A 25413-nucleotide genomic window follows, 5' to 3' on the forward strand; every position below is an offset into this window, starting at 1 on the left:
CTACTTAACCACATGAGAAACTAAGAGGAAGGTTCACTTTACATTTACATTTGCCAATTGTACTCTTCAAATCCTGTTCCAAAAAATTCAGAACACAAGAACCCTTGCACATTTTCACTGGGAGATTGAGACAATCACTCATCCACTACCAATAACTTAGTTTCTGATCTTAGCTAAACAACTACTATTGATCATGATAAACATCTTCATAATAAAAGTTTTTTTTGTATAAAAATTATCTCTTACATTAACCCCACTACTTTTTTTATAATTATAAAAGTATCCGAATGAGATTTCTGCAAGAAGTGTCTTTATTTTTATAGAACCAACTAATTTAATCTAATTTTTTTATTACAAATAATTCATAAATCTCATTTCCTACCAATTGGGGTGGGTAGTTTTCTACCTTAGTCATTACAATCAACATAAAAGGTGCACCATGATTAACCATGCTTTCAACAGAGCAAACTTTGTTGAATACAGTTAACAGAGTTTTATCTTTAAATTTCTACTATCAGAAACATATGTTTTGCACTACAGTGTGATAACATTTTTTAAACTGTTTTTGTTATTAACTGCATTTGAATTCTAATAAAAAAATAGAACGTAAGTTGCATAAGTGCAAAATATTTAGCATCGTCAAAAAGAGAACAAAAAATACCTGCTGACCACTGCTGTGTAAAATATTATTTAATGTAAAAAATGTTTTGTGTATCAGTCAATTTTTCTTAATTTTGTTAGTACACCTTACTCGTACTATTTTTCAACCATCCTTCTCTACATACTTACTATTAATGAACATGAACACTTCCTGTTTACATTAATCTATTAGTTATACATTGCTGACAAGGTTTTGTAATATCAACATTTTCACTAACAAAATACTAGTAAATACTTGAAAAATTTAAAAATACTGCTGCGTTAGTCAGCAGCATGTACAACCTAGTGAAAAATTGGTAAAAAAATCTAGCAAGATCCTCTACTTTCAGAATTTCATTTCATTTTTACTTTCTAGGTATTGCTATTTAATCAAATTAATTTTTCCTTAATCACAGAGTCTTTACCACTTGCAACATATGTGCATGAATAACTGCAAGCTCCCATTATCATTTTCCCCATATTAATTTAATTAGAAAACTTTTATCATTGTGTTTTCACACACATAAATGCACGTGTATCACAAAGTTCTCCTGGGACTTTCATAACCTACTCTACTTGTTAAAATAATTGAAATGCTTAATTTGCGAGTTACAGCCAATGGAAGATTTCATTAGTGAAATAAGGTGATACTGAAATTTTTAAGACTTAATTAAGGAGCAGGGGTTTAGTAATTTATTATGGTTTTTGACCTGAAAAATGAAACAAAATAGGTCCCAGAACCTTATCTGCAGTAGTTTGAGAAATCTGGTGTGAAAACCAATTGGGGTAAAAAACCCTGTTTTTTTATGTTTGACATACAAAAACTTTGTTAAATGGGTAATAAATACATAGAACTTTTAAACAAGATTTGTAGGGAATTTAATTCTGAACAAAATAGTGTAAAATAAGATGAATTAAACAAAGAAAGGTTAGAAAAGTTTGAATTGTATTTAGAAATAGTACACTAAACCAAAATGTGTTATATGTACAAGTTTATGTTCAAAAATGAGCCCGCAGTTTTTAACACATTTCTTGGCACACTTCTGTACTGCTTTTGTTGCTCTTTTTTGTTCTTCAGGCTGTCCTTAAATTGCTCAGGCGTTCCCATAACGCAGACAATTAATTCCTCATGAAAATGTATTTTTGTTTTGTATACAATGTTATTAATCCAACCCCAGACACAAAATGTAAAGATGTTAAATCAGGTGATCATGGTGACCAGGAACGTGGACCTCCACAACCAATCCCATTTCTCAGGGAAATGATGATTAAGTGAATGGAAACAGCACAAGAGAAGTGGGGGGTGACATGCCATGGTGCTGAAGTATACTTTGCATTTCAGAGCTAGAGGAACATTTTCAAGCCCTGCAGCAATTCTTCTTGAAAAAGGTGCAAGTAGAACTAAGCATTTAAGCGGCCAGGTAATATAAACAGTTCAAAAAGCTGATTGTGAAGAAGGCCACACTAATGCTAAATTGGTGTTGAAATTGCTTCCTGCAATTCTTGCAGATTTACTTCTTCCACGTATGCTCATTGCATAAGTTGTTAACACCACTTCATGTGAAATTAGCATCGGTAAACAAAACATACTTGTAGAGTTGTAGATTTGTATTTCACTACTTGCAGAACTCCAACAAAGGGAACTATCTCCTGGATGTTTATGATAAGGATAAAACTTGTTTTGTATAAGTGTCCTCCAAACCACTGAATGCGAAACTCTGATCCACTTAGAAAGATGTTGTCTACTGACACCTGGACTACGGTGAACTACATCAATAATAATTTCATCAATAACAGCATTGTGTTGGAATTATCATTAGTAGCTGGTATGAAAACTAGGTAATGAACTGTTTCACAAAGATTGCGAAAAGTCATGCTAATTGTTTTGGGGTCTGGAATCCTGCAATTTGGAAAACATACTTCATATTCTACTGCAACAGCTGTAGCATCACCATTACACACACCCAAAATTAATACCATATCAGTGTATTCCTCTGTTGTAATCATGTTCAACTAAAATTCACAGAAAACCTTCGCTAATGACAGCACAGTTCACAGTATCCAACATACTTAATGAACCTTACAGAATGATTTAAACACAGCTATTATTTTATTGTCAACTTTGAAATAAAAAGTTATTATATTTCTGTCATTAATAAAGTATTTACCAAGTAATTTTTATTTATTTACTTTATTTTACATCTGTGTAATTTCCAGTTTTTATTTTTATTTTTTTTACAGTAAATTTTTCACATAACCAAAAAAATTTGGTTTTGTTTACATAAAATAAGTACTTTTCTGACAAATGTAGTAATGTACTAAATTAAATTCAAACTTTTCTAACATTTCTTTGTTTTATTCAACTTATTTTAGATAATTTTATTCAGAATTACATTCTCTACAAATTTTGTTTTGTGTTTTAAGTTTTATGTGTTTATTACCTATTTAACAAAGTTATTCTATGTCAAACATAAACAGGGATTTTTACCCCAATTTATTGATTTTCATCCCACATTTCAAAAAATAAAACAACTGCAGATAAGGTTCTGGGAGCTACTTTATTTGATAAGAAATCACTAATTCTGCTACTTAAATGTTTTAAAAATTTCAGTACAACCTCATTTCACCGGGATAGCTGAAATCTGAGCAAAATCTTTCACTAGGCATAACTTGCTAACGAAGAATTTAAAGATATATGTTTATATGAATTTTTTCCATTATTTTCACAAGTAGAATAGGTTATGAAAGTCCCAATTAGTAATTACGACTAGTGTCTTATTCTACAAAATAAAAAATTTTGAAATCACCTTCAAAAATTGGCAGCCATCTTAATATTTTAATCTTCAATATCTTTGCAATTATTTGTTTGATCAAATTTTTACTTATTACAAAATTTATTAAGAACTTTATTTTGAACCAAATGATACCTCATTTGAAAAAATCCGTTGACAAACAATTGAATTATTGCAGACAATTAACTAGTACTACACTTGCACACCTATGCAAGATGATAGTTTTCATTAATTTACTATTATTGTTCATTATCAATAATTTTTGTTACATTTAGTGGAGGAAATAAAAACAGCCATAAAATAATAAGCTGTCCCAAAACAATAATATGTCCCAGAACACACACACACACACACACACACACACACACACACACACACACACACGCGCGCGCGCGCGCGCGCGCGCACACACACACACACACTGCACACACAGGTATATAACAAGTGTCCTGACTAACTGACTCATCAATGCATTGCTCACACCACTTAACCTAGGGGGGTAAATTTCAGACATTAATTTTTTTTATAAATTTTTTTTACAAGATAGACACCCACTAACAAAGGATTTTGGAAAACTCCTTTTATAAGAGAGTTTTTTCCATTTGGTAATGCTTTCAATATTTATTAAGAAAGAAAAGTTTTATGAATTTAAAAAAGAAAAACCTATTAAAGAACTTTTTTATTTATTTTTAAATTATTTTTAGAAAAAGCTTTTGTGAATTTTTAAAAATTCATATAATGAAAAATGTTTAAAAAAAATTCATGTAGCAATTGTTATATATCTACATAATGATAAAATGTAATAATTAAGCTGGCTGTTTGTAATATTCCCAAAGGTCTTCACTCTAAAAACAGCCATATTTACAGAGCAGACAAACTGAAAAACGTTTTACTTATTCTTTCATTTTATTGCTTTATTTACACCACTAGAATCTGAACATTAGTATTAAGATGAAAATTAAATAAATGTTTGAATAACCACTGTAAAAGGGAATCTGAGGTTAACTATCGCATAATGGTGTAATAATAGTTAAAAACAGTAACTAGTCTTATTTTAATTAACTTTTGAATTTTGTAACTGTAATGTTTTTAGATTAAGAAACCAACAATAATAATAACATTAGCAACAAAACTGACTACCTTCTGATATGTGACAATAAAAAATATTACTTGCTAAAAATTATATTAAAGCACAAACTTGATGCATGATTATGTCTACTGTCTATGTGACTTTACGTCTGCTTGAGGCAAGATTATTACATCTCCTCTCTAACATTTTACAACACATTAGAGAAGAGATGTAACAATTTGCTTCAAATCGAGATTACTATTTGCAAAAAGGTATCATATTCAGTCTAAAAATCAATTCTTTTTTGATGTTATTATCCTGCATTAAATTTTCTAAATACGTTATATATAATTTTCTATGTAACATAATTTAACAAAAAATGTTACAGTAACTGAAAAGTTGCTGAAAAACAGTAGTGTGTGTAATTAATGGATTACAATGTTCAAGTTAAAATAAAATATAAAAATAAACAAAACAACAAGGAGCAGTAATATATTCTTTGTCAACCAAATTTTGTGTTAAAGAACTTGAAATAAAATTATAGAAAGGAGAATGAGAAAGAGAGTGAGTAAATAAGCAGGAGATAATATGTAAAACAAATAGATTGTTAATAAATTTTTCTATACATTAAAATTTAAAACAAGCAATGTGTATTTAGCAGATATGTACATATAAATTAGTTTAGCCTTTCCTGTTTAATTTTGTTGGTCATCCACTCAATTTTACATGAATCTTTTATTTTAATAAAATTGTTCAGTTTATATACATGATTCATAATTGTTACCTCATTTTACTTCCACAATGTTGTGAATGCAGAATTGTAGTTATGATGTTGTTATTGACAGTTATACATTTATCTTTAAAAATTGAAATATTTAGTGCAACATTGATACAAGATGAGAAGCACGGTTCCAAAGAGAATTTGGTATGAGTGAAACAGTTTTAAATAATGAATATCATGAGGTTCTATACTGTTCACAACAAGTTACAAGAATTAATCCAGGTTATTAAAAGATTATCACTAATTTTTACTTAGCCTCAAAGTGGCTATTTATAAGTGAAAAACTTATTTAGTCAACTTAAGGTACTGAATCTGGGACAGATGAACTTTACAGATGAAAATGAGAGAAAGGCTACGGTTTTTCATAAAATCGCTGATACCTGCTAACAATATTAATAAAATATATATTAATACTTCTAGATTTTATTTGTCTCCAGATAAAAAACTTATTCTTCACAAATAAAAATGCCTCTGGGCAAATGATCATGGATAATTAATTTAAAATATACAGAAGCCACCAAAATAAATTATTTTCAGTAACTATTTTTATAGGAAAATACAAAGTACGATTAAGACCAGAGTAATATTTCAGGTTAATTAATACTACATATTATTTATTTTACAATTTTGTGAAAGCTAATATGAATATTATAGTTAAATATTTATTAACACAAAAGAGAACTATAAAAGAAAAATATGTAAAAGAAGTAAATGTATCACAATAAAAGAAATCATTTGTCTCTGTCAAAAGCTTTCTGTATTTACAGTTTAGATAAGAAAATAACCATTTATTTTTAATTTGAAGTATTTGGAAACTAAATTAAAATTCAGTAGTCTTTCCAGTCAACTATTCCTGAAATAGTTTGGGTTAATTGAATTGCAATAGACCAGTATCAAAAATCCAGCCCTCTTACCACCATTATTATTATTACAGTTAAACATATAATTAAAATAATAATACTCAGAAAAGCAAAACGAACCATGCTGCTTGTTTTTGTATATCCAATTCTTTCCATCTTCTACACAAACCAATTTGTCCCTGGAGAAACCAGCATTTACAAAGGCATTGACAAATGTAGAAGCTAGATTATGGCGTGCAGAATCCATTGGTACATCTAAATTATACGTTGGGCGAAGTACAAGACCCTCTAACCAAGTTTTGTAGACCTCTTCTGGTGTTTTAGGCTCCATTATATCAAGCTGTTAGAAAATAATAGTAAAATGACAGTATTCATTAAAGACACAAATTCAATGCTATTTCAGTTGCATTTGATGTTAACAAACTGGTTATGGAAAGAAGGTTTTTATAAAATCTTATCTGGATTAAATTTTAATAATAACTTTTTGTAGTAATCAAATGTGAAAACTCATTGTCTGAAAAAACAGAAATTCAGACAATGATTCCTTTTCCAATGAATCTGAAAGATAACTATTTTTATCTATTTATTTTGATAATTAGTAAATTGCTGTATCTGTTCAGGAAGTGATCGTGTAATGTAAAATAACACTGGGGAACAAAAAAAATTTTTCTTTTGTCTCAGAAAGAAAAATATGTGATTATGATAGTATTTTTTCTTCTGAATTGAATTATGATATCGGTTTCATGTCAGTCATCACGTCAGGTTTCTGAGAGACAGGCATTTATAATTTCAAACATTTTAATAGTTTCTGCAATCTTAACTACACAATATTCAAACATTTGACTCACCTAGAAAGTAAGAAATTATGATTTTCTGCTATATTTTGCTTGTGGAGCATCCCGCTTGATGGACCAACAATAATCTGCCAGCATATTACGATTCCATTTGACTTGATACATCTTTTCCATAGCTGAAATCTCCTGATGAAAGTGTTCTCTGTGCTCATCGCTCACTGTGCCAAGATTTTCTGGGAAGAAATCTAGGTGCAAGTGCAGGAAGTGTACTTTTAAGGACAAATTACAACCCAAATTTCATAAGATGTTAAAATAAAATTCCTCCCTTTCAGTCTCTTCTCCAATTGTGGAAACAGTCATGACTGTAAGGAGGGAACTCTTAACAATTTCATTCCGGTGCTGACAAAATACTGGAAGCAAACTGTGACACAGTGCACTGGAGTATTATTGTGATGAAGAAACCATCTTGGAGTTTGGGTGCAGCTTCTTCAAAGCTTTTAGACAATTTTAGCCAAGCATTCCTCAGTATACCACTTCCCTGTAACTATTTTCTTAGTTTCCAACACAACTCGCTCCAAAACTCTCACATTAAAAAATACAACCACCATTCTCTTCTTTATTGATCTGGATTTTTGAACAGCCACAGGAGTCTCATCACACTTTGTTCTGGGCCTTGGTCAGGATGTCATAACAGTATGGCCACCAAGTTTCATCAACTGTCACAATACTGTTCACATAAGGAGATTTCTCATTTTCAAACTTTTTCAGCATTTTACAGCATCATGAAACATAATTTACATCTGATTGTTGGTCTAATTACGCAGCACCCAAAGGGTATAAAACTTTGTAACTTGAAGGTGAGCTCGCAGAATAGCATGAACTATTGGTGCGTTACTGTCAAAGGACATCTCTATTCGGTGGTAGGTCACATGTCTGTCTGTCTCAAGCATTTTTTGTAAGGTGCAGCAATGTTTTTCTGAGTCAGAGACAAAGATAGTCAACCTGAACTGGCAGCATCCTCAGGGGCAAAATTTCTTCTTTCAAACTCTTGGAACCACCTAAATATTGTTGTATGACAAGGAAAATCCTCTCCAAGCATAGGAGTAATTTCCTCTAAACTATGATCAACACTTAACCCATATGCAAAATTGACCAGTGTTCAGTATTTGTTCAGTATTTCAACACTCTAATCTGCAGACTAATTATTATACTTCATTTACATGTACATATATACTACATGCAGGCACATAAGCAGACAACACATACTCACACATATAAATGTATATATATATATATATATATATTAGATGTGATATTAGTCACTAATTGTAAAATACGTCATTGTTTACACTTTCTAGCCAATGACACCATGGTAATTCTAGTCATTGTACACATCTTCTTGCAATTGGTGCATCACAAACAATATATTTAAATAAATCCTTTTTTAGAAAAAATTTTTGATTATTGACTAGGATTTTTAGAAATCCTAGTCGCTATCAGATAACAGGTACAAGATAGTTGCAATAAGTCATTAAATGTGCAATTAGTCATCATTATTACACTTTCTATCCAATGGTACTGTGGTAATTTGGACCACTGGACACATCTTCTCGCAATAAGTGCATCACAAACAACATATTAAAAGAAATCCTAGTTGTTATAAGATTATACGTATAAGTTTGCAAGAATATATATATTTATATATATTATTACAAAGTTATTAATATTATGAGTGTATGATTATTATTCTTATTATTGTTATATATTTATAATTCTCATATCAAGATTAATGAAACTATGAGCATTATGATGATTATTATTCTTATTGTATTACTATTTTTATTCATTGTCATTGATGTGTGATTGCTATTATATATTGATAAAAAAAAGTAAAATAAATACAGTTGGTATATCGAGTACTACTGAATCATATTAATGATATAATTTATATTTGTATTAGTATAACATTTATGTGCCTTATATTATAATTTAATTATATTGATATTCTCATGTTATTGTAAGAAAAAAGAACTTCTTTTTTGACAGGCAGTATGTTAGATTGTTTTCTTTGTCCTCTTGCTTAAAGTAAACATCATCTTCTTTCTTCTTATTTGTTAATGAACCAACTGATCTTAATTATTTTTAGAATTAACTATTGAATTTACTTTCCTTTAAGATGTTTTAGCAACAACATCACTAAGTTTTTATTGTTCTAGCTAGACATATTTAATGTATATTTAAAATGTGAACTTAACTAAAAACATAAAATATTATTACTCATTCCAATGTTTAATTTAATGAAGTGTAAATTTTGAAAGTAAATAAAGTAAGTGATTATTAATTGGTTATCCACCATTACTTAATGTATATAGTTTACACAACCAATTAATTGCTCCGCAACTGAAATTGTTGCACAACATCCTTAGAGGCTCGATATAAGAATACTCTTTATTAATGCTTAGGTACACATATTATCACCAAGTATGCATGCCTTAGTGAATTCAAGGTGAGGTGTAATCATGAGATGCTCTCTCTTATATGCTCTTGAGATCCCATTTTACATATGGGAATCCCGTTACCCTCCTAATGGTCGGTTGAGATACTAACTTTACATAACTTATGTTTAATTTGTGTTGGCTGGTACAGACTTCAAAAATAATCATTTTTTTTAATACTTTTTACTTTAATTAATAAATAAAAATATAATTATTTGTAACTTTTTCATACTATTATTTGTAAAAGTTGATTTTATTTCTATCGCTTTATACATTATTTTATGTTCTGCCTTGGTTACTCAGCAATTGTTGCAGCTGTTAACCAACCAACCATGAACAATTTAACGACCTATGAAACAAACTCCTTCTAATAGAGTGAACTGCTTTAATAATTTTCAATTAATTGGCTTCCAATTCTTTGACAACCTGTGACAAAATAAGAGGTTAGTGTTTGCCTTGCTGGATTTCCTGCTTAATCCTAGATTGGAATCATTAGGCCTCCTGTTTCTCACTACAATATTGTTACTAGTGATGAACAGATTCATTTGTGAAACAGTATTTACTATAGAAAATGACTTTTGATCTTTTAAATTAATCATGTAATTGATTGCTTTGGAAATCAGTATCATAAAAACTTACGCTATAATAACGATTTCTAAAAAATGTATTTGAAGTATTTAACAAATGACAAATTGAACATTTGATATATTTTAATTGAATAGATGAGTTAACCCACTGATATAAATTTTATAAACAAGTTGTAATATTAGAATTACAACAGATCTTTAAAGTAAAATACAATAGTAAATACTTCAATTATTGTAGATGAGGTAAGATAAAATTATAATAGACTGAATGTGTGTTGTTACTGTATAAGTACTAGTAAAAGAATTTTGCTGGATTTTATATAATATTAATTACGCTAACTTGTGAAACATGAAATCTCATTATAATGGTAATTTCATGTGAACTGTTACTTAGAAAATATTGGGAACTTTCTTCATGAAAGCTGTTCATATGTTGTTTCTTTGATGATTGCTGATGCAGCTTTATTATAAAATTTGAACTATTTCTTAGAAAGTTTTTGTGATCTCACATTTGTTTTTGTTATTAATTTTTTGTGATAACATGGTAGGATTTTATTTATTTATTACCAAATTCCTTTAAGCATTTACATATACAAAAAGGACATATAGGGGGCATAAATACCCATACACAAATTGGTCCTATAAGGATTATTTTATGAATATTATACTCATCCTTACTTAACTATCCTTATCCTTACTTAACTAAGCTGAATTTTTAATTTAACATTGTAACAATTTTACATTTTTTCAACTTAATGTTATCAGTCATAACTGATTGTTATTACTGTGTCCCTTTTAACTAACCAGTTTTAAACTTGGGACCTATTTAAATATGCATTAATTTATAATCCCCTATGATGATTCGTTTATTGTATTTTTATCTTACTTATGAGTAGTTATACTTTTACTTAGGGTAGGGTGTCATGGAAAAATTTTAATTAAAAAAGGTGCCCTGGCTCAGAAAGGGCACCATGACTTAGAAATGTTTGGGAACCACTGGTCTAAGGACTATCTTCATTATCTCCAGCAGAGAAATAATGATAACTCATATACCTTCATTATTTTATTTACCTTATTAACATTAAATTAATAATTATAAATGTCTTGGTACAATTAATTATGAAGCTTATATAATATTTTGTAGCACCCCTATGAAGAAGCTGTGACTCCCTGGAGCGCTGCGGCACACAGTTTGGGAATCACTGCCTTAGACCATCATTTCCAGATGGATTGGATGAATTTCAAGAGTAAATGCCAACAACCTAGGCAGTTAATTTCAATTTCTTTGTAATCGGGTTCAGGTAAAGACATAAGTGGACAACCAATGAGAAAATTCCCAGGCGATAGTGGTTCTGGGTCCCTATGATTTAGAAAAACGGTAAAAATTGGACGAGAATTAAGACCGGCTAGAAACCAAGTTAATACCATATACAATTCTTCAAAGTTCAGGATTTTTTGTCCTACTACACGACGTAGATGATATTTTACACTTTTAATTGTGCTTTCCCATAAGCTACCAAAATGGGGCAAAGGCAGAATAAATGACCATGATATGTTTTGTTTGGATGAAAAGTCTTGAATTTTTGATTTTAGATTTACCAAATTTAAGAATTTAAATAAGTCATACAAAATATTCTTGGCAGATGGAATTTGAAACCATTATTGAAAAAGATTTGGATAGGAATACCTCTGCATGAAATAAATCTCTTGAGTGTGCTATGTATGACTGTAGTCAAATCTGGGACTAATTCTAAATGAATTGCCTTGCTACTGAGGCATATAAAATGTGCAATATAAGATTTACTTAAGGCCTTGGACCGCTGCCTGCCATGACGAATCGTAAGTGGACCTCCATAGCCTACTGCACAGACAGAGGAATGGATGAGATGGTATTACTCTACAAGGTGGTATCTCACCTAGTTGTTGCACTTGAGTTACATTACAACAAAATTAAATGCTTGTTTTAGCATTTAAGATCCAGTATTTCTGGCATAATGAATTTCTGGTCAATTGTATACCAGAATGTAAAAGACGTAAATGCTCAGCAGTAATAATTAATTTATTTATAACTGCCCTTGAGTTTAGGATAATAGGATGTTTAGCTTGATAATATAATAATGTGTTGTAATCTACGTATAATGCGTTCATAATAGTCCTACGACATCCAGAAATGGGTCAAGTGAAATGATTTTACTTTGGTTAGAAATAATTTGATTGTTCTTAAGTTTATTTATTTCATTACTAAAATGTACATGTTGAGACTGTTTTATGAAAAAGGTAAGTGTTTGATTTAATTCCCTTGTAGTTAAATGACTAGTGATGTGTTCGGTTCGATTTAATTTAAGCTAAATGTACGAATTAGCTTACATAAAGATGAAAATTGTTGTGAATAGTCAACTAAAACAATATATACTAAAGATGTAGATATATATTTTTATGTTTTTCTGTAAGACATTTCGAATCCTTACTATAATTATTAAAGTTAATATGAGTATTTGGCCAATGAGATGAAAATTGTAAGAGCCAAAGAGGACCACGCCACCAAAATGACATAGCAATTAATTTACTTGGATTACAACTCCTAGATAATATGTCGGCTAATAATTCAGAGCATTCCTAATAAAAGTGACCTTCACTAATAAAAGTGGGCGTAGTAAACAACCACATAATTCAAGCCTTGGTAGTGTTATTTGCTTTAAAGGAGCAAGTCTTGAAATGGAACAAGGTAAATTACATTAAATTGTTTGATTAGAATACAAAATTTGAAAGTAGATGCAACAGCTATAACCCTTTATGGAGGTATCTGAAAATCTGTGTATTTGGGTTGAGTAACCTCAGCGCCACTGTTGAATTTAATTGAACGACTTATCTTAATTAATTCAATTAAGTGCAACTGATTGTATAATTTATACCACTGAGATAACATTGTTGTGGGTAATCTCTCCAATTATTAGGTAGATTTCATAATTTGACTCACCGGGTTGGTCTAGTGGTGAACGCGTCTTCCCAAATCAGCTGATTTGGAAGTCGACAGTTCCAGCGTTCAAGTCCTAGTAAAGCCAGTTATTTTTACACGGATTTGAATACTAGATCGTGGATACCGGTGTTCTTTGGTGGTTGGGTTTCAATTAACCACACATCTCAGGAATGGTCGAACTGAGAATGTACAAGACTAGACTACACTTCATTTACACTCATACATTACAATATCATCCTCATTCATCCTCTGAAGAATTATCTAAACGGTAGTTACCGGAGGCTAAACAGGAAAAAGAAAGGTAGATTTCATAAGAAATACCTATTGGTACCATGATTTGGATTTCTGGAAAATTTTGACATGTCTTTGCGTTTTACATCCCTCAGACTCCAAAAACACAGTCAGCTCCAGTTTATATATATTTCACTTTCTTGTAGACACGATAGCTGCCGTAATTTTGCACCAATCACTTTCAAATTGTTTCTTAAAAATAACTTGCCCCAAAATCTCCGTCAAGTTCATTAACGGCCAAAATCAGACCGTGGGGGTGAAAATGGGGGGGGGGCTTTTTCAATAAAAAAATATCTATAACTTTTATTTAATAAGTAAAATAATTTAAACGAATTTGTTTAAAGTTCCTACTATTCTTTGGGTAAGGCCCTACAACTTATCTAAGTAGTTTTTTGATATTACCAACCACTGTCCCAGGGGAATGGAAAAAATGGGGTGTCCAAGACAAAAAAAATCATACCTCCCTTGATAGGCACAGTGTTGAATCGGTTTTAAGTGGTCGTTACATTACCTAAAACTTTTGTCTGAAACAACTTTTGATATGCAACCCTTATGGCAAGGGATGACCAATATGTTGCTGATATTATAAGAAGATGGGGCTTGCATTCTAAACATGTGAAACTTTATTCAGATGCAACCATTGTCGTAGTGAGTAAATTTGAAGTTTTTCTTAACTTTAAGGTGAAATATTTTTTATCCCCTACTTAGCACAGATTAAATCTACCTCTGCCTTAAAAAAGGGGATTTTTTAAGTTTCCATAAAGATCGCATAAAATATTTATGATAGAAAACAGTAGAACCAATAAAACCTTATGGGTCAAATACGCCTGCAATAATCGAGAATAATTCTTTTAGTATAAATTTTAGTATCAATAGATTGAGTAATTTGAAATTATAATGTGTCTGTAGAATTGTTCCATAAAATATCTAAGATATGTAACTAAGATATGTAACTCATGTTCCTGGGTTAAAGGAATACAACAGTTATGCTCAGCCGTAGCAATATTATGATTATTAGAGAACCACTGATGAAATGGAAAACCATACTGTTGGAGTAAATTAGAAACATCAACCTTTAGTTGGATAGTTTCATCAAGATGGTCAGAGCCTGAAATAAAATCATCAACATAAAAATTATTTCTAATAGCACTGCATGCTAATGGGAAATCTCTTTGGTTTTCATTTGATATTTGGATTAGGCATCTAGTGGCTGAGTATAGAGTTGAAGCGGTTCCATATGTTAGTTCTAAAGTGCAAAATGTTGTAGTTGTTGATCTGGAGATTGACGCCACAAAATGTGCTGTAAATTACGCATAGTGTCATAAAGTTTAACTAGTATTTGACGATACATTTTCACTATGTCTGAAATAATAAAAGTTATGCATTCTAAATCTAAATATTACTGAGAATACATCCTTTTGGATAATAGACCCAACTAATGGTGTATCATTAACAAATAAACATTAGAAGTTTAATTAATTAACATAGAGGTTTAATTAGAACATAAACAATGTTTCAAGTTAGATCTGGAACAATTAACATTATGTTATTTATGAATCTTGTTAATGTTTTAAGTAGGATGTTTGCAATGAGATTTAAATTCATTGTTGTAATGTTGTCCTTTAATATTTCCAATACTGAATTGTGAGAAATTAGCTGAGCCATCAAAGACTACTTGCATTTTAGTAGTTAAGACTTTTTTTTTTGTCTTCAGTCATTTGACTGGTTTTGGTTTGATGCAGCTCTCCAAGATTCCCTATCTAGAGTTAGTTGTTTCATTTCAGTATACCCCCTACATCCTACATTCCTAATAATTTGTTTTACACATTCCAAATGTTGCGTGCCTACACTCCAATATTATATATATATCTGCCCTCCAATATTATATATCTGATATTATATATCTGTCCCTCCAATATTAAAGCGACTATTCCAGGATGCCTTAATATGTGACCTGTAAGTCTTGTCTCTTCTTTTAACTATATTTTTCCAAATTCTTCTTTCTTCATCAATTTGCCGCAACACCTCTTCATTTATCACTTTATCCACCCACCTGATTTTTAACATTCTCCTATAGCACCACGTTTCAAAAGCATCTAACTTCTCTTCTCAGGTACTCCGATCGTCCAAGTTTCACTTCCATATAAAGCTACACTCCAAACATATACTTTCAAATATCTTTTCCTGACATTTAAATTAATTTTTGATATAAACAAATTATATTTCCGACTGAAAGCTCATTTTGCATGTGCTATTCAGCATTTTATATCGCTCCTGCTTTGTCTATCTTTGTAATTATATTTCCCAAATAACAAAATTCTTCTACTTCCATAATCTTTTCTCTTCCTATGTTTACATTCAGTTGTCCATCTCAGTTATTTCTATTACATTTCATTAATTTTGTTTTGTTCTTGTTTATTTTCATCCGGTAGTTCTTGCATAGGACTTTATCCAAGCCGTTCATTGTTCCTTCTAAATCTTGTTTACTCTCAGCTAGAATTACTATATCATCAGAAAATCGTAGCATCTTTATCTTTTCACCTTTTACTGTTACTCTGGATCTAAATTGTTCTTTAACATCATTAACTGCTAGTTCTATGTAAAGATTAAAGACTAATGGGGATAGGAAACATTCTTGTTGGACCCCCTTTCTTATTACGGCTTCTTTCTTATGTTCTCCAATTACTACTGTTGCTGTTTGATTCTTGTAAATGTTAGCAATTGCTCTTCTATCTTTGTATTTGAACCCTAATTTTTTTTAAATGCTGAACATTTCATTCCAGTCTACATTATCGAATGCCTTTTCTAGGTTTATAAATGCCAAGCATGTTAGTTTGTTTTTCTTTAATCTTGTTCTCGATCTAAAGACAAATTATCACCATCAACATCCATTTCTAATTGTATCTGAATGGAATCATATTTGCGGTGCATATCAAGCAGATTTTATAATTTGACTTGCAAAGTGTAGCTGTCATCTTGTGACATGTCAAATTTATCCACGAATGTTCCACTTCTAATGGAAGCCTTAATTGATTTTCTTTGTCTTAATAATTGTTCTTTATCCATAATGATTACTAACATGGCCAAAAAAAGTATACATATAAAAACTAAATTACACATATATTATATAGATAAGGGTGTTAACATAAATTACAAATCCAATTTCAATGTAGTGAAGAAAACTCCAAATAAATACTTTTGTTCATTCATAAGTAAAATATTATTACTGAAGATCACCAATGAAGATTGAATTTGCCAAGCTGCAGTGTATTTATATATATAAATACACTGCAGCTGTATTGTGATATATATATCACAATACTAGAACTTCACAATTAGCTGATATTTCAGATAATTAGATAATATTTTTTCAGCATTCGCAAAATACAGAATTAGAGAACAATCTTACCTTTACTTTTTCTTATTCAAAATGTTTTCAGGCCTAAGTCCATCTTCAGTGATGGTTTTTAATAATCTTTATTTTTTACATTTATAAATTAAATTATAGCTTTTTACTTTTATTTTGTAACAATTGTTCACTGATAAAAACATTTAAAACATTTTAACAAAAAATTTTAAATTCAGAACAAATATTTGTTCAGTACAGAGAATGAAAAAGACACTACACTATTTACTATTACTATTACTATTCACTATTACACTATTAATATTCACTTTTATAACTATTCTTGAATAAGAATAGTTTGGTATAATACTGTTTGGTCCAGAGGACCAACAATAATGTACAACAATTTCAGCCACAGAGCAATTCGTTGGTTGTGTAAACTGTACGCATTTATTCACATTTTAAATATACATTAAATACATATAGCTACAACAATAAAAATTTAGTGATTTAGCTAAAACATCTTAAAGAAGAGTAAATTCACATAGTTAATTCTAACAATAATTAAGATCAGTTGGTTCATTAACAAGTAAGAAGAAAAACAATGACTGGAGATGCTTACATTAAACAACAGGCCAAAGAAAACAAATGAATCTGAACAGATGTCAAGCAGTTCAGTTTTTTGGTGAGTTCAAAGGTGAACTCTCAGAAACACTTGAGATCAAACAGGACTGCGCTAAGGCAGCGGATTCCTACTACTACTATTCAACTGCGCTCTGTCTATGTTGCATATGCACAAAAAACACTCTTCCACATGAACAAACAAAGACCAACAGACTCCAGAAAATCAAAAGAATTGAAAGAACCTGGATCAACAAAAAATATCAGAAAGACACAAGCAGTAGTGGATTGTGCCTAACAAAGTCGTGTACAAAAAGCTAGAACCATCACTGATACCATTCATAGTATTCTTTGGATACATCATGAGGATGTATCCAAAATTCAAAGCTCTGAAACAGCTGGTACAATACTAGACCCAAAAACATGCCAAGACAGGATGCAGATTGATCAGAGAAGTAAGAAAGGAAATTGGCCTTACACTGAAGACAAGATAAAACTAAAAAAATCAAGAACAAAAACACTTGCTTCACACTCACAAGAAAGAATCTCACAACATGATTTTCAACACCAGAAAGGGCAAGGAGATAAGAATGCACGAAAAAGTATGGGGAGGACCACAAGGCCTGAACAGTCCCTTCAAAGAGACTTGGATAATGGACTGACTAGAATGATCCTACGCAGTCATAAAGCTGTAAAAAAATGCTTACATTAAATACAATGCTTACATTAATATAAATCCATATGTGTGATTTCAGAATATAATTTACATAATTTCTCTCCTTGTATATAGTGGGGAAGTAGATGAGGGTAGAATAATTAAAAACAAATTCAAAAATTAACTGCAAAGATTTGTTGGATTTCTAAAACTAAAACATCTGATGTTCTAAAACAATATTTAAAATAAAATTACCTCTCTAGCAAGACTATGAAAGTGATCATTGACATGAGCATTTGACATGATTGTAGTAAGTTCTCCTTTATCAGGAAGATCATCACTCAATTCTAATACCAACTGCTGCCTTCCAACCATATAAGCTAACTGCTTTCGTACAGACCTGCACAAAATCAAACATGAAATATTAAGAGTTCTATATAAAATACAGCAGTATTCACTAAGAAAGTTATGCAGCTTCATTTTGTGTAAAATCTACCACCAATTTACATCATGTAATATAATTTTTGTGTTACATAATAGATTTTACAAGACATGCTATCCACAAATATAACTGAAAAAGCCCTCATCATTAATTCATCTTTCCAGATAAAAGCTGAAACTAGAAAGACTGAATTTTTCCAAAGACAATCTTGCTCAGACTTAGGGGTTAAATTACACAGAGATACAAAAGAATTTCTAAGGCCAAAATACTAGATGCTTGAAACCTGCCAAGTACTATCATAATCTTCCAACCTATCCATTCCTATGAAAAACTTTTTCTGTTCAAAGTTTGAAAAGTGAATTAAACAATCTGTCAATGACTTCGACATGTGGCACCTTATAGTTAGACTTCAGCTAGCACTTCATAGTAGCCCTGAGAAGGGCTGTTGTTGCCAAATGGCTTCGACAGCAAGTTGTAATTTAAAACCTTGTGGTGGTCCTGAAAAGGGCCGTTTTTTGCATTAGCTCTGAGAAGAGCTGTAGGGTCCGGAAGCTGATCTACAGCAAAGTCAACTGTAGTCAGGAAGCCTGGCTGTAGTCAGGAAGTTGCAGCTCATCCACTGAAATCTGACTGGGCTTCCCCTCAGCAGCATTTGGGTATCACTGCAGCATGGCAGTGGTGGCCCCCAGAGCCCTGCAGAATCGGGTTGGCAGGTCTGCGTCGGTCATCTTTTGCCAGCACGGCCGAGGCGGTTCTCCCTGAGTGATCCCACGCTGGGGCAGCTCCTGAGTTCTCCGGCCAGGGCGATTGAAGCCTGGCGAACTGGAGCGGGAAGGTAGCATCCGTACCCAGCAGCTTCCTCGGTGGACAGGCCAGACCTGCTGCCCCGGCGGGGATTCCATGTTGAGGCAGCTAGGGAACTTCTTCTGTCTTCTTCCATCTTCTTCATCATCATCTTCTTCTTGGTCTGCTACAGGCACTGGTTGACGATGAATTGAAAATTCACTCTCATGTGTTCTTTTATTGGACCCTGCAAGTGGTAAGGCCGCAGCGCCGTTATGGTGGGAGAACAGCACGGTCATCTGCGTGGCGGGAATGATGCTGTGCAAGCGCATACATACTGTACTTCAGCTGACATCTGAGCTGCTACCATTGTGTCCACCGATATTAAGTTAGGCATGTATGTGGTAAGAACTCTCCCCTGTCTAGGCAGGTGCATATGGATCCACATCTGATGGATCTGTAGTTGAGTTGTCAGGGTGTGGTGTGCAAGTTTCAGCCTGCAGACGTGTACCTTTAGCCGGATGCTTTTCCAGTCGATTTTATAAACTTGCCCTGTTTGTTAAGGAACAATGTACGCCCATGGAGCCTCGAATCCTGTACATCAACCATCGCAAGCAGGGTCGGCATGCTGCCTGACGAACACTTGGTCGTCCACCTTAAATGACGGTTGCTCTTCTCTGTTGTCTACCAACTTCTTTTGACAGTAGACCTCCTGGTGTGCCTTCTCCTCTCTTTCCTCAATGGGATGAAGCGGTTCCTTTGCTTTTGGGTGCTGCCAGTCCCCGGGTCTCTTTATCTCCCAATGAGCAGTTCACTTGGTGGTGTGCCGGTCGTGGCGTTAGCCTGATTTCTTAATGCCAACAGCACTCGTGGCATTCTCTTATCCCAGGTTAGATGTTGGACATCCTGCTTGAGCATTATTCTCAGTGTCTTCTTCACCTCCTCATTGAGGTGAGTGGAATTCGCCCGCGGATGGTACACGGGTGTAGCCAGTGTGCAATGTGTCATTGGCGGCATAACTTCTTCCACTTCCGGCTTGTGTACGTGGTAGTTGTTGTCGGAGTCCTGCCCTAGTGCTACGCTCTGGTGTCCACACAACGCCATCTTCATCCACCCTGCAGTGAGTGCCTGAGGCCGAATTTGGATCCGAATTTGAGGCGTAAACGTTGGCATTCTGGATCGGCCTCTTGTGCTTCCCACACCTGTTGGAACAGGGAAGTGGTGACAACTTCTTGCAGTTGGGGGTGTAACCGCTACTCTCTTCTTCACTGCGTTAAGTCGGGTATAGTCTATTCATCCCGTATACTTCATCCTGTACCATTGGTACGGGATGGAAGTAAGGTGGTCTCTGATTGTGACTTTGTTATGCCGCGCAAGATTCCATAATGGGACCAAGTGGGAGTGCGGGGTTTGTCCCCAGCTCCTGAGTAGACCGGAATGAGGTTACGTTCCCCTTGTTAGGTGAACTAATTTGGTAGACCTTATTGGGTGTAGGTCAGAATTTCTTTGTTGCATAAAATTCAATTTTGATTGGTACGAGTGTAGCACTGATTTCACTTACAACTCAAAATGTGGTGTTGTCAAAATTAGAGTAGTCGCGAGGTCCGCGCTTTTGCGGTCTCGGTTAGTTAATCTGAGGGAATCATGTTAGGTTGGATGTGAAGATGTCTGTTTGAGGGCTACATGAAGACAAAATTTGATTTGTATTTTACTGATTCAAATGTCTGCCAAGGCATTTACATCGGTGGCATCCCGACCAAGACCTGGCCGATGACTGAGATGTTAAAGAGACTAAATACGACCTCTGGTAAAGCCCTTAAGGACTCGGAATGGAGGGGGTGGTGTGGCGACCAATAATGTCACAAGATGAGTGTCTTCCGCTACGGTGTTGGTACACACACATACAGGGATGTTCTATAATTAACAAGAGAAATTGATGCAAGGAAAAACTATTCATTCAATAGCATTGAGAAGTTTTGAGGGTCTTGTTGGCAAGTTTGGAAACACATTTCATTGCTGTTAATTTCAACCACAATTAATCTAAACATAATCTCTTTTGTTGATTTTAGAATATCAGCTCTGCTTGAAAGGTGTACAGCAAAAGAGTAACATTCAGTAAATTTTTGCAGAAGGTGTGAAACCAGCAGAAATTTACTCAAGAATGTTGAAACAATATGGTTAAAAGTGTTTAAACTGCAGTAACATGAATATGTGGGTGGAACACTTTAATTTGGGCAGAACAAGTGTGACTGATCTCCATTGTTCTAGAAGACCAATTGAAGTTTCAACTACTGCAGAGCAAAATCGCATAAATGATCTCATTTGCGTAGACAGACTAGTCAAAATTTCTCAAATTGCTAGTTTGTGTAATATTAGTGTTGGAACCGTGCATTCAATCATTCATGACATGCTGAATTATCGTAAACAGGGTTCGAGATGTTCCAAGACAGCTGACTCAAGCTCATAGAACACCAGGATTCACATTTATTCTGAGCTCAAAGAACGGTTTGAAGTGAAAGATAATGAATTAATTTCTAGATAGCATAATAACCTGTGGTGAAATGTGAATACGTCATTTTGAGCCCATATCCAAATGGCAAATTCTTTGAGTGGAAACATCTGGATTCGCCCACCAAAAAAATTCAAACTCACGTGTCAGCCGGTAAAAAAATGTTGACAGTCTTCTGAGAGTCAAAAGCCCAATTTTTATTGACAAAACAATGTACCATGAATAGCGAGTACTATTCTAACATGCTCAAATACAAAGTGAGATCTGCAATAAGGTGAAAATATCAGGGCGCTCTCTCAAAAGGTGTGACAATGCGCACCTCCACATCGCTCAGAGTACAGGAGAAACACTTGAGACATTGGGTTGGGAGGTTTTGTTAGATCCTCCCTGTTAATGATGAAATTATTATCGATGCAGTTCAGTGCAGTCCAGGTGTCAGTACATGATGTCTATCTAAGCAAACTGGAGTTTCACATTTGATGGTTTGGAGGGCACTTAAACAAAACAAGCTTTATCCTTATCGTAAACAGTCAGCATTTGCACTTTAGTGTACAGTTTCTAAATAAAATTTAAATTTTTCTAACTTTTCTTTTGCCTTACTCAACTTATCTTAAACCAGTTTCTTCAGAATTAGATTTTATAGAAGTTTTGTTTAAAAGTTTTATGCGTTTATAATCCATTTAACAAAAGTTAAAGTCTAACATAAAAAACAAGATTTTTTACCCAATTTATTTGTTTTCATCCCAGATTTCTCACAAAAAAACCTCTGTAGATACAGTGCTGGAACCTATTTTATTTCATTTTTCAGGTCAAAACCCAAAAGAAATCACTAATTCTGCTCCTTACTTAACATCCTACAAATTTCATTTTGACATCATTTCACTGGGGTAGCTGAAATCAGAGTGAAATCTTTTACCAGCCAACTCGCAAATGAAGCATTTTAGGATATCTGTTTATATGAACTTTTTCCATTATTTTCACCAGTAGAATAGGTTATGAAAGTCCTGGCAGAACTTCACAATACACTATATCTTTCTTTACACTTCACTGCTTATACTACCACACCTAAAATACAAAATAGTTAACTTAATCTATCAAGTAGATAATTTTAAATTTTAAAATAATTATGGAAAATTTTCTGAAAATAGTGATTATGAATGTCTCAACTATACAGTAAAACTCTTCAGTTATGTTTTTTTATGTACTTAAAGCCTTTTAAATTACCCAGAAATTTATAATTAAACAGTAAAATTGAGAAAGAGAGAGAGAGAGTGAGTGAGAGAGTAATAAAATCAAAATTAATGTCATTTACTTTTATTTAATTTAGGTAAATATAGGAATTGGCATAAAATTAGTGAACCAAATTTCACATAATATAAAGTAATTTGCCATTTTCATTTCTACAATTACAATTATTTTGATGTGTAATTGTATAATGTTTATATTGAACTACCTCATAATGTATGATAGTCTTTAAATTAAATTAAGACTAAATAAGGCTGTTAAATTTTACCCTACTCCCTGTATTATAATCATGAAAGCTTCATATTTTTATAAACTATACAAATTCATTTAGAAATTGTATAATCTGAAATCTTTACCGAAAGTAGGTATTTCAATAAGTATATATGCACAGTAGTTCTTTTCAGATTACTAACAGAATCAAACACAGGGGGAAAGAATTTAATTGATAGTATAATGCGTTCCTATGGTACACTACACCAATACAAAAAAATAAAATAAATATAAATATAAAAAGAACACTAAATATTACTTTCATTTACAAACACATTCAATCTCAAATTGTGGGAATAACAATAACTAATCCTTATGTTTTTTTTGGGGGGGAGGGGGAAGTCTTATTGCCTAAACACAGGGAATTATTGTTTTAAGATTTAGGAGATCTACTGTGGAACTACAAACTAAGACATTAAACTAAAAAACAATTTTATTTATTGAAAAATCTACTAACATGTCAGCACATTCATTGAAAATCCGTATCATTGTATCAGTATCATTCAGTTGCATTGAAAGACATAATGCACGTGGATATTCCTTAAATTTTAAATAATGTTCCATAACACCGTTCAGTATGGCAGCTCTCTCTGGCTCTTCTACATAAACTGCACATCTGTATAAAAAAGTCATAAAATAAGCAATATCACAAATTGAACAGCACTAACCAGACTACTGCAGTAGCTTTATAGCAGAACATTATGAAACTGACCAACTTCTTACCTCTTATACATGTTGATTGCTGGAGCTTGTTGTCCCCCTTAGTGATTTGTAAACTTTCAAGATATATTTGAATTTGTGGAAATTTAGGCTTAATTCCGTTAATAAAGGCTTTTAAAATGATGGGAAAAGACATGAGAAAAGCACTCGTACTTGGGAAATGTATACAAAATAAAATGAAGTTAGTTGCAGTGATTGCATGACTTATATTCATTATATATTGATATGAATGATTAAAATACAGTTGACTCCAATTTCAAGATACTAGATTCCTGAAAAATAAAGTTTGGTTCTATTGTGACCTCATAAGAAATTATTGAATACATTAATTTGAATTCTAGGCCTGAGATGTGAATAAACCATCATGCTAAATGTTAACAAGCCATCAAAAATAGACTAGAGTGATGTTTTAATTCAAATTTGTTTATTAGGTTAACGCAACTATCTGGCTGATTTGTTGCAAGTGAAATTATCAGTACACAATAAATTACAGCTTGATATCTGTGAATTCAGAAATGTACTGCACATTAGTCAGATGAAAATCTGGGTTTTGTCAATACTCATACAACAGAAGGAGGTTACTTATCATCTGCGATGCTCATCACAAATAGTAGAAATGAATACTAAAGAATGAATTATATTTAAAATTAACTTCAACAGTATTCACTACATATTAATACTAATGCTGTATCTGAAATTAGTTACTGGTAAAATTAACCATAATGTCAATGGAGAAATAATTTTTAATTGGAGAAATAATTTTTAATTGGATAAAGATCCAGATATCAGTGACAACAATAGTCGCTGTCTAATTTAGAATAAAATCTGTTAGAAAAACTGATGTTGATAAGATGATGATGAACTGATCTAGAGTTAAAGGCAGAGGAATCATACTAAAGGCCAACCAGATTACAGTTTCGTTTACATCAGTATGTGAATCTTGTAGTAAAGACATTAATTACACATGGAAGTGCGTAAGAGAAAGTCTGAGTTGGCTGATAAAACAGGATGAATAATGTTACCAAAGCATGAAGATGGTGCAGCTCAGTAGAGTAACTTATTATTTGGTGAATATGTTGCAGAAGTGATATGCAAAATATTCTAGTCATAAGAAAATATTTAATTGATATTGATTTTATATATATATTGTATTAATATTAACAATATTTAATATTAGATCTCACTTAATATTATATTTTATTAGCATAGTAGTCAATATGTTAAAACATTATTTGAATGTTCAAAAAAAAAGGTATATATTACAAAGTTAAATTAGTGAAGTGGCTTTTTTTACTTTTACTTAACATATACATTTCACATTAGTTATGCAAAAGTAATCATTGTTTAATCAAAAGATTAAACAATCTTTTGATTGTTTTATCATTACGAAATCCAGTTGAACAATATCTGAATAAAAGTTTTCCATACTCCCTGGAGAAATGAATAAATCATCAATTTGACTGTGAGAAATATTTATGGTATATACTAAGTGACAAAACTATTTCTTGATATTAAGTAGTTACTTTTATTTTCAGAT

The 25413-nt window shown here is 32.2% G+C and overlaps 1 protein-coding gene across 1 annotated transcript in view; it reads right to left on the reverse strand.

Annotated features, from left to right (window-relative positions):
• Rpn1 (regulatory particle non-ATPase 1) overlaps window positions 1-25413 on the reverse strand; it is an 86135-nt gene that overhangs the window by 51115 nt on the left and 9607 nt on the right. Inside the window, exons 5-7 of the mRNA XM_075377801.1 lie at window positions 23614-23772; window positions 18163-18307; window positions 6262-6481 (exon numbers count right to left, since the gene is read on the reverse strand). Of these exons, the coding sequence (XP_075233916.1) occupies window positions 6262-6481; window positions 18163-18307; window positions 23614-23772 (524 nt within the window). The remainder of the gene's footprint in view (window positions 1-6261; window positions 6482-18162; window positions 18308-23613; window positions 23773-25413) is intronic.

This window comes from Lycorma delicatula, chromosome 1, assembly GCF_047948215.1.
Source record: "Lycorma delicatula isolate Av1 chromosome 1, ASM4794821v1, whole genome shotgun sequence".
Lineage (NCBI taxonomy): Eukaryota > Metazoa > Arthropoda > Insecta > Hemiptera > Fulgoridae > Lycorma > Lycorma delicatula.